This window comes from Astyanax mexicanus, chromosome 7 (genome assembly GCF_023375975.1).
Source record: "Astyanax mexicanus isolate ESR-SI-001 chromosome 7, AstMex3_surface, whole genome shotgun sequence".
NCBI lineage: Eukaryota > Metazoa > Chordata > Actinopteri > Characiformes > Acestrorhamphidae > Astyanax > Astyanax mexicanus.
The window spans coordinates 49,591,333-49,603,403 of record NC_064414.1 but is presented as its reverse complement, the minus strand read 5'-3'; the positions used below and the strand labels follow the sequence as shown (position 1 = coordinate 49,603,403).

At 35.3% G+C, this 12,071-nt stretch overlaps 1 protein-coding gene across 1 annotated transcript in view; it reads left to right on the top strand.

The window, feature by feature from the left end:
- znf827 (zinc finger protein 827) overlaps nt 1-12,071 on the top strand; it is a 168,292-nt gene that overhangs the window by 148,919 nt on the left and 7,302 nt on the right. Inside the window, exon 13 of the mRNA XM_022684465.2 lies at nt 3,907-4,084. Within this exon, the coding sequence (XP_022540186.2) occupies nt 3,907-4,084 (178 nt within the window). The remainder of the gene's footprint in view (nt 1-3,906; nt 4,085-12,071) is intronic.

Below are 12,071 nucleotides of genomic sequence, written 5' to 3'. Positions count from 1 at the left end.
TTATTAATGACTGTTTAGTAATCCCAAATTAAGAGACATGTGTGGACAATATTCTAGCTTTAGGACGGCAGATGTTACTGTTAAAGTCTATCTATGCAACTTATAGGTAAGTAACTATGTGGAGGACTGTCTCAAACCAGATAGATGTACAGTAAGTGTTATGATGAATGCTAATTGGTGGGTATTCAGCAGACATTGGAAAGATCTTGGACTCTAACATCAAGCAGATATAGAACAGATATAGAAAAATCATGATTAGGTTAATGCCAAGCTTCTAAACTGTGACAGATGTTGAATTTTGTTTGGAAATCATCATATGTCATATACAGGTGCATCTCAAAAAAATGAATATCATTGAAAAGTTACTTTATTTCTTTTATTGTTGATGATGATTGTTTTTTTTCAGCCAATGAAACCCCAAAAATCAGTGTCACATAAAATTTGAATATTATAGAAGACCAATTGGTACTTTTGGCAGCGTGGGCAGTGTGCCAATTCCTGCTGGAAAATGAAATTGTAGAATAGAGGGAAGCACTGCACTGACTTTGGACTTGATAATAAAACACAGTGGATCAACACCAGCAGATGACATGTCTCTCCAAACCATCACTGATCATCAGTAAATTTCATTTCATTTCATTTATAAATCAAGGGATCAGAGTCTGGAGGAAGAGTGGAGAGACACTCAGTCCAAACTGCTCAAGGTTCTAGTGTGAAGTTTCCACCAATCAGTGATGGTTTGGAGAGACATGTCATCTGCTGGTGTTGATCCACTGTGTGGTTGATGTCAAGCTCCAATATTTTTCAGATGTTAAGATTTTATTGGAACTCAAAGTCTCAAAAAAAATGTTGAGCTCCAATGTTAAACGTTTAATTTTGATTGGAAATAAAAGTCAGTTATTCCTAAAAACCTGCATTGGATTGATGTCAAGCTCCAGTGTTGAATAGATCTTAAATTTTTGTTTGGAAATAAAAGTAAAATATCAAACGAAAACTAGCATGGAGATGACCACAAACTCCAATGTTTGATGATATTGATGATATTGAATTTCTGTTGAAAATCAAAGCAAAAAACTTGTATCAAAATCCAGCACTGGTTTAATTTTGTGTTTCAAAGTTAGAAAAATATGGAGTTGGAAATCAAACATCTAAATGAGGTATAACATTAGACAGACTTTTTTTATATTGGTTGAAAATTAAAGTTGCATATCAATCAAAAACTAACACTGGTTTATAAAGGGTTTATAAAGGGGTTATGATTAGTTTATTAATGGTTACTAATTAGGTTGTAAATGCCTTAAAAATCATCAATAATCAGCTATAACACATACGTAGAAAGGGCATCAATGGCCTGTTGTTTGCCAAATAGTGAACCCACAGCCATCTATATTGTTGCCCTTTCTACGTATGTGTTATAACTGATTATTAATGAAATAAATTAATAAAAAAATTTAAGGCATTTACAACCTAATGAGTAACCAATAATGAACTAATTGTACACAATTTATAAACCCTTTATAAAGGTAGTCTTATTTTAAAGTGGTACCGACATATCGAATATACACCAGCATGGAGATGACCTAAATTCCAACATTAGACTGATGTTGAATAATGTTGCACGTTTAATTTCGATTGGAAATGAAAGTCAATTGTCCCTCAAAAAACAGCATTGGATTGATGACAAGCTCCATTGTTGTACAGGTGTTGAAAATCAAAGGAAAATATTTGTTAAAAAACAACATTGGTTCAATGTTGAGCTCTAATGTTAGACTGATAGAATTGTGGTACTGTAACTGAACACCAAGCACAAACATATCGATTTCTAACATTTACGAACATTTCTAAAGTTTTGCAGATGTTGGGTTAGACTGATGTTAGTAAGATGTTGAATTCTGGTTGCTTGGTGTCTGTATATTCTGTGTGAGCTCGTATTCTTTCTGGGCTGCTACAGTATTCAGACAGAGCTGCAGTAAGTCTGAGAGAAAAAAAAAACGAGCAACCGTTTTGTAAACAAACAGCTCAGTATGGATCTGAGCGTCAGAGTGAAGAGCAGCAGCAGCTTCCTGAGGCTTCGGCTCAACTACTGCCAGACTGAGAGCAGCAGAGTACAGCCATTACTGAAGCTCTGCCAGAGAGTAAATACACCACTCAACCTACAGAACAGAGATGTAGTTACAGTATTGGCCCCCTACAGATTTCTTTTTTTTTTTTTTTTGCATTTCTATCATACTTGCATTTTTCTGATAATCAGACAAACTTTAATATCAGACAAAGATAACCTCAGTAAATATAAAACGCCCTTTTTAAATGATAATTTTATTCATTCATTTGAAGTAGTTGGGTATTAAACATTCCTTAATCCACAGTGTCACATGTGTGCTGGGAATACCTCAGAGACACTACAGTGGGTGGTAATGATTTTTATACAGTTGATACAGTCAAACGTTTGGACACACCTTCTCATTCAGTGCTTTAATTTTTTAGTGTAAATGAATAGTGAAGTGATCCAGACTATGAAGGAACACACAAGGAATCATGTAGAAACTTAAAAGTGTTAAACAAACCAAAATACTCTGTGGTGTTCTTTTCTGAGGTGCTGTTTACTTGCAGTTTCTGAGGCTGGTAACTCTGATGAACTCTGACGAACTGGTCCTCCTTTCCTGGGGTGGTCCTAATGAGAGCCAGTTTAATCATCAATAATGCATTTGATGCTTAATGCTTTTTTTTTTCCCAACTGCACTTGATGATACTTTCAAAGTTTTGCATTGACTGACCTTAATTTTTTCTCTAAAAGTGAATTTTTCTTTATTTAGTTGAGTAGTAATCATAGGCTTCTCATAATCTGGATTAGAACATTAATCAAATATTCACTATTCACTGTATACCTGTAACTCTACCTCTTCACTACTTTACTTTAACTGATGCTCTCAAACACTTTATTAAGAGACAAGAAATTCAAGTGCTGAACTCTTGATTAGTTCAGCAAAGCTGTTAACTGAAAGCCTGAATTACAGGTGACTTGGGCTGCAACGATTAGTCGATATAATCGACAGTGTCGATTATTTAAATTTGTTGACTACAAATTTCATTGTCGACTAATCGTTGATTTGTAACAGTACGGCATTACACAGAAGCGCATTGGAAGATGCCTAAACATATTTACTCACCAAATATCAGTACTTTACACATAAAAAAATCCATCTAGACATTTAAGTGCCTTTTAAATCTCATCTATAGCTGTTTCTATCATTTTGTGTGAAGGAGGACATGGCAGAAATATTTGTTGACTAATCGACTAATCAAAAAGTTAATCGTCAGATTAGTCGACTACCAAAATAATCATTAGTTGCAACCCTACAGGTGACTGTGCCTCATAAAACTGACTGAGAACATCCAGCAGAGATGTGGTTTGTTTAACACTTTTTTGTTAAAAAACACTGAATTTAAGGTGTGTCCACATTTATGTCTGGTGCTGATGCACGCTTCTCCTTGTGGACACTACTGTACGTAAAAAATGTGTCCAAAATTTACATTTTTGTCAATTTAGTGCTTCTTCTATCGCATTATCATCATTAGTTAAAGAACCATTTGTAGCATCTTCATATGTAACAGTGTCCTATGTAACTCCTCTCTGTATAAATGTTCTGTTAAAGTTAAAGCTTTTTTCTATAGTTTAGGCTTAAGCCAGGCTTTATCTGAGCAGTGTAGGCTGAGGCTGCAGTCTGTAGGTTGCGGCTCCTCGCGGCGGGGCTGCTTCGTGCTCGTGCGATCGCAGCCATCTGCTGTCTGCAAGCTTTTTCTGTGTTGCTTTGGATTAGAGCGTCTGCCCGACGAATAAACATGAACGTAAACATGTACATGTGTCCTCTCTCCCTGTCCCCTCCCCCTTCCCCCTGTCCCCTCAAGGCTTTGAATGTGTGTTCTGCAACTTTGTGTGTAAGACGCGGGCCATGTACGAGCGGCACCTGCAGATCCACCTGATCACGCGCATGTTCGAGTGCGACATCTGCCACAAGTTCATGAAGACGCCCGAGCAGCTGCTGGAACACAAGAAGTGCCATACCGTCCCCGCTGGAGGGCTCAAGTAAGGAAAGCAAGTACAGCACGAGCTTCCTCTACCGCCTCACTGCCCCGCCCCCTCCCCGATAAACCCCACCCCACCCCCATCCTGCCCCTGCCCACCTCCCCACCACCCGCCACACTCCCCACAGCTTTAGGGAGCATCACCCTATAGTGCTGCTTTCAGTTCAGGGTGCTCCAAACACGCCGCTGCTTTTAACCCTTAGGAGTGGCAGTTACTGCTGATAGTGAGAACATAATCATACAATAACACAATAATACAATGATAATGATGTATGGTGTGATTTGATGTGAATTATTAAAGCATGTCTAAACAAGCAAAGAAATCCAAATTCCAAAATTCTTATTCTTATTTAATTTAAACTTTTTATTTGGGAGAAAAATTAGCTAATACCATAATGAAAGAACAGTAACTCTACACTTCTGAGGGTTAAACAGAAAAAAAATCATACTTCGTATTTGCCTCAGTCGTCCCTGATATGCTGATTTGTGCCTACGATTCTTGATTTTTTAAACAAAAAGCCAATTAGAACCAAAATTAGACTCACTAGATTTAGACAACGAGCCAGATTTATAAAAAATCCCTAGTGTAATTTAACAATATGCTGCTGTCTTTTTATCACTTATTCGGTTACACAGAATTGTTATTGAGCTAATGCATATTAATACACTTAGGGCCAATTTTGACAAAATGACGGATAAATAAATAAAAAATATCCAAAAATCCAAAATATACTAAAATATCTACCCATTTTTCACACTAATCCAGACACTGTTGTGTTTATCGATTTAGTGATTTTTTTTTTTTTTTTTTACATGGGTCTTATATTGATATATTCACACAGATGTTGAAATTTGGCCCAAATCTAATCTTTAACGTCATATGTGACACAGGTGTGTTGTTTGTGTGGTTGTGTAAACAGAAAAAATAAAAACATTTTTTTAATACATATTCAATTTTACAGCAATTCAACTCTGTCTGATTGGCCAAATCGAGTTTTGCGTTAAATAGAAAGCAAATGACTGTGAGTAAAAGGGAAAAATGGACAGCAGCAGTGAGTGAGAGTTTAAGTGGTAAAAAAAAAAAAAACAGACTTCATATAAATATTTGGACTGGTATGTTTCTTCCAATGATATTAGAAGGTTCATGTTGCAGCCATGCAGTGTTTCTAATGAATTGGCCAAATACGGTTACAGATTGCATCAAAAGTGAATAAAAAAAATAGTAAAACACGATTGTGGACAATCTCTGACAGGGATTAAAGGGAAACTTAACGTGAAGCATTGCTCTGTTATGCATGTTTGCCAGACAGTTGTCAGATATGGGTTACATTAAAAAGACTTGTGTGAACAGCCAAAAATAAATATGAGATTTGGGCTACTTTTACCTGCTGTGTGAATGTAGCAGGCAACAGTTGTGTTAGTGAGCCAATTCAGGTTTATAACCAAATATCTGCATCACTAATTAAATTTTTTTGTCAATTTTGTTACAACAAAAACAAAAACATCCAATAAAAAGTTACCATGGTAAGAAACAAAATCAACAAGTTTTGGAATAAATAGACAAAAAAATCTCAGACACCCAACAGTGCTTTTTTTTTTTTTTAACCACAAAGATTATTTGGGTGGGACTTGGGTGGTAACAGCCAATCAGAATTGACATTTTAATAAGCTGATTCTGACCCTAATTTCTGGCCCATTTTGGCACTAAAACAGCTGCTATATTCTCAATTATTGCACCTAATCAACTGCTTCTTTCGAGACTTCAGTGACAACCAATCAAATCTGACATGTTAATGAGCTAATTAATGATGCTAATTAGTGAGCAGTGCTTTGGTTTATTTCCATACCAAATTAGTTGCTGCTTTCTTTTGTTTTAGAGCTGAGATAAATGAACAAATATCCTCAATAACAATCAGAATCAACATGTTGAGGAGTTGATTAATAGCACGGCACATTAAAGGCATGTTTTGATTAGTGCCTGTGTTGGGTGCCAAAATCAATACAACAACTTTTCTGAATCACAGATTTGGCATTTTGGCATGAAAATGGACACCGCTTTATTTGTACCACTACTATATTTAATATGGCGTCAGATTAACAGCCAGTCAAAAATTACCATGTTAATGAGTTTATGTATCTTAATGAACAACACTCAGAGCATGTTTTGTGCCCCAAAATAACCAAATATGTTATATACAGCTCTAGAAAAAATGAAGAGACCACTTCAGTTTCTGAATCAGTTTCTCTGATTTTGTTATTTATAGGTTTATGTTTGAGTAAAATGAACATTGTTGTTTTATTCTATAAACTACAGACAACATTTCTCCCAAATTCAAAATAAAAATATTGTCATTTAGAGCATTTATTTGCAGAAAATGAGAAATGGCTGAAACAACAAAAAAAGATGCAGAGCTTTCAGACCTCAAATAATGCAAAGAAAACAAGTTCATATTCATAAAGTTGTAAAAGTTCAGAAATCAATATTTGGTAGAATAACCCTGGTTTTTAATCACAGTTTTCATGCATCTTGGCATCATGTTCTCCTCCACCAGTCTTACACACTGCTTTTGTATAACTTTATGCTGCTTTACTCCTGGTGCAAAAATTCAAGCAGTTCAGTTTGGTTTGGTGGCTTGTGATCATCCATCCTCTTCTTGATTATATTCCAGAGGCTTTCAATTTGGATAAATCAAAGAGACTCATCATTTTTAAGTGGTCCTTTTTTTTTGAGCTGTATATACAATAGAATAAAAAACATAAAATCCCAATAGTAACACTTGCATGCAGGCACTAACAGAAGATGGTAATCCTCATTTGAGTGAATAAATATGAGAATGTGAGAGCAGTGCAGCTCTGTTTCCTCTTAAAGTCGTGATAAATCTAGCTCTGCGTTTTATGAATCTGGCCTGGTGTCTGACCAATCAAAATCAAGCAAACAGCATCCTGTGTTCTGATTATGGTTTAACATTAAACCTGGAGCGATCGTGAATTTTTACGGCTGATTTAGACCCGGATTAGTTTACTGGGAAGTTGGCTGATGGCCGATTTTCTGACTGATATTTATTAGCTTTTTGAAACCTGAGGCTCAAGCTGTACAGGCACACTAGAATTAAATGCACAAATAGTGTTTCCAGTACTTTATACTAGCTATAGATGTATTATAAATACAATTATTTACTTTTAATGAGGGAAACTGGCTTTGGAATATATTACAAAATAAAATAATTTCATATTTTAATTATTACTGCATGAAAAATATACAGAAATTGGCTAATTAATCCAATTTAAATAATGTCATTTATTACCAAATTCCAGGTGATATTGGTATAGCAGCATTTAAATACAGAAAAAATGCACCTGTTTACATTATTAAACTGCAGAACAGAAAAATAGAAACAAATTAAGCAAAAAATAAATAAATTTAATTCAATAATACAATTCCAATATTGGTTGATTCTATTTTTCTGTTTTATATATATATCAATGCATATCAGTGGGCATCTAATGAGGTAAATATGAAACTATGATTTCAGGCACTTTTCCCTTTAGAAACATGTCCCTGACACCTGATCCTACAGCACCCTACAGGGTTAACACTTCCACACACAGAGACAAGAGCACAGGAAGGTCCTGAATATCCATTTTCACACGCAGAAAGATCCTTTAAATAAGCCAAGATATTTTTCATAGATTAAAAAACTGTAAAAACAAAATAAAACTGCATTAGTAAGACCAGTTTTACACAAATTGTGGAGTGAGTGATGCAGGAATATTTGCATTTTATTATAAAAAGGTCTTTTTAACAGTTCCCCATGTTAAAGCGCTGCTAAATCTAGACATCTAGGCATCAGGCCTTTTTATTATATATTTGTTTTTTACTCCCGCATTATAAACATGAAGAAAAATAGAGTATTCATAAATTAATAAATAATTTAGCTTTGACAATAATATAAATGAAAATTATACATCTAGTTAAATTATAAAGGTATACACAACTGTAAATATAAATAATGCAATTTTCCAGGAAACTTAGCAAATATGTACTTCAGTCAAAGTATAAGTAATAAACATAGAAATACATTCTCAATAATGTCAATATTTATTTTATATTAATTATTTTACAAAATACTTACTGAAGATAATCCTAACAATGTAATATCATGTATATAAAATACATATATACATTAAATAACATATAGCAAAATATGTGTATATATACAGTGCCAGTCAAAAGTTTGGACACAGCTTTTTTCCATTATTTTAAAATGTCCAGCATTGTAGATTAATACTGAAGTCATCCAGAATATGTTTTATATTTTACACTCTTAAGAGTAGCATCCCTTGGCTGAATTTTCTCAGTTAGCTTTATGAGGTAGAGTCACCTGAAATTCAGGCTTTCAGTTAACAGCTGTGCTGAACTCATCAAGAGTTAATTACTTGAATTTCTTGCCTCTTAATAAAGTGTTTGAGAGCATCAGTTGTAAAGTAGAGGTAGAGTTGAAGAGGTAGAGTTACAGGTATACAGTGAAAAGCTCTATTTCAGTAATGTTCTAATTTATATTATACCATGAACTACTCAACTAAGTAAAGAAAAAAAAATACTGTGAGAAATGAAGATCAGTCACAAAGTATGATGAAACTGGCTCTCATCAGGACCGCCCTAGGAGAGAAGAGCAAGAGTTTTTTCTGTAGAGGATAATTTTATCTAAATGCTTCACAGAGTATTTTGGTTTGTTTAACACTTTTAAGTTACTACATGTTTTCTTATGTGCTCATTTGGGGTGGGCAATATTATATCGTATACAATATATTGTGACACAGAAATATCATGATATTAAAAATCCATATCGTGATAATAGGGCTGTTCTGTCTTAAAAGTAGTCTATTATTTACTGTGAAGCTTTAGGTGTATTTATTGTATAATTGTTTTAGTTTGCAGTTTATATGATGCACTAAATATTCTGCAATATTTTTTGCTGCATTATATTATTTTATGCTATATTATTTATTTTGTTACATTATGATTATACTGTTATACTATTATACTATGTTCCTGAAATGAATTAATTATTTTAGTTTTCCTATATCGCCAAGTATATCGTTATCGCAAAAATACCCTGAAATATCGTGATATTATTTTAGAGCCATATCGCCCACCCCTAGTGCTCATATATAGTCTGGATGAATATGATCAGTACTCTTTTACAATGTAGGAAAAAAATTCAAGCATTTGACTGGTACTGTAGCATGTGTGTAAGAATAATAGATAAATAAAAAAATATATAATCCTTTATTTCCAGCTTTATAATGAATAAATGCCGGATTTTCATTGTGATAGACTTTTAGACTCTTTTTTTTTTTTTTTTTTTTTTTAGATCCCCAGTCAAACTTAAACATTAGCCATTAAACCTTAGAGACGTGCAGCCCTGTCACACATTACCTGAACACTCAGACTGATCAGAACTAAAGGCTTAAGCTCTTCCAGGAACAAAAGAGCCTCATCTGAAATCCCCCGTTAGCTCGCCGCGGCGAGAGGGCCGGTTGTGCATGTGAAATATCTGAAGAAAACATGAGGAGCCAGTCAGCGCTGCTCCATCTGTTAAACCACACCACTGCCAAGACCATTAGACTACAGTTCACACTGTTCTTTCCCAGCCTGTCCTAGTGGCCAACACTCAAACACGGCTAAACACACTCAGCACACTCACCCAGCCTCCCCGGCCACACGGCAGCAGCAGCAGCAGCAGCAGCAGCAGCACACGCCGGCCGGCCGACCCCTCTGTGGCTACCATTTCTTTTCTTTCCCCCCCAGAGTGCTCCAGTACATAGTCCAGTCCAGTCCCTGCTCTTTTTTTTTTTGTGGTATCTGTCCAGCCGTGTGACATACATGATTCATGTCTTATAGAGTCTTGTGTATTTCAGATGCCATTGCCTCATCCTGTCACTTTATCGCTGTGCTTTCCACATGCTAGCATCATTAGCATTAGCATCTGTAGTTAGCTCATTATTGCGCAGTAGGAGTCAATGGAGTTTGAGTAGTTCATCACTGTAGATCAGCAGGTCTTGTGTTGAGTTTTACATTCCTGCATTTTCTGGGCCGTTCTCAGGAGGACAGGGGGAGAGCAGATTCACATTTAAAGGTTAAAAAAAGCAGCCTTCCGTTTTAATAGCTAATTGGACCATGGGTGACTAGGAGAGAAGTCTTTTTTTTTTTTTTTTTTTTTTTTTGCATGAGGCAGAGAGAGAGAGAGAGAGAGAGAGAATTAGAGATGCACCAAAATGAATTTTATTTGGCTGAAATTGAAAATTGAACAAAATGACAATTGGCAGAAAGCTCAACATCAAATATCTAATTTTAGGAACGTTTTCATCAAATGTGTATAATTTGTCGGATACAAAACTACTGTAATTTATATACTTCAGTTTTAAACACTTAGCTTACACATTGTTAATACAAAGCACAACAGATTTGTACCTCAGCAGTGCCATTTATTCTAATCATATATTAACTTATAGGAGAAATCCTGTGTTAAATGGACCTGAAACCTGATAAGGAATACATAATATTCACCATCACATACAGCAATTTTAGCTGATGCTCCCAACAGGCTTACAATGGTACTGCCAAGAAATCAAACGTTTTACACCATTAACAAGCTCCACACCAAGTAGTTTCAGACTCAATTGGTAGAATTTAGAGGTCTTGACATTTAAAACGAGGCACTGAGAACTTTAAAAGTGCACAGGTAGTTCATTAAAAACACTGTGATCCAAGTGATCCAGCGATCTAAAACGTTGCCACTATGACCAGTAGTTCGCTGGTTCGAATCCCAGTCATGCAGCTTGCCATCAGCGCTCTTTTCCCTCATCACTTCTAGGGTGATGTCGATCAGCACAAGGCATCTGTGAGCTGATGTATCAGCAATGCTGCATCAGCAGCAGTTCAAAAAGAGGCGTTGGCTGAAGGAGGATCTCCCTATGTTGTGGCATCACCTGTGATGGCGGATATACAGCTGAAAAATTATATGGGGGGAAAAAAAACTGTTTATACCTGAAATTAAGTCACGATAAGTCGATTGACAAGTCACTGAGTAGTTCATTATTATGTAGACAAAAGATATTTTCAGCAATTTATGCATTTTCACATTATTAATTTTTCAATCTGTTCCCCTATCCTACCTATTTGTTCATGTTAATCAATCAACTTTAATGGTGTTAAAATATTGATTTCTCTCCATTGGTACTGTAATGCCCTTATCGCTAGGACTGTAAACCTGTTGGGAGCATCGACTAAAGGCTCTGTATTTGGGAATGCTGGGGGAGAATGAATACGGGCTAGTCAACTAAATTTCATACCCGTTATCATGTTTCACTACAACTCAAAGCCATTTAATACTAGATTTCTCTTTTAAGCAGTGTAATTCTGGTCATAATTTAATTTATTACATATTTATTTAATTTTCTGCCAAATATTTTCAGTTGCCAAATACTGAGTGCATCCATAGAGAGTGCATACTGATGCACAGGATATTAAAAGCCTTATCAAGTTGGGTAAAAGATTTGAAATATTATTTTTCTGCTTGGTTTAACAAATTAAAACAGTACTAAAAGCACTAGGGCCTGACCGATACACAATATACTGCACAGTGTTGTGCAGAGGTTTTTCTGAGAATAAGATTAGGAAGATTTATTAAAATAGAAAAATCTACGCAGACTTGGTACAAAATTTACTATTAATGATCTGTCTGCTTTTTTTTTAAACTTATCATGCATTTTTGTTCATTTATGAATATTGGACTCCAAAGAGCCTGTCCTATTCTCTGTGTTGTAGGGATGCATTAAAGAAGGTTAAAGAAAAATTTTGACAGGGCGGAGCTGAAAGACAGGGGAATAAAGTGAGAGACTTTGTTTTAAAAGTGTATCTAAAAGTGTCTAAGGTTGTACTCACACTAGGCAATTTGTGCCGCGCCTGTGCACGGTTACCTCCC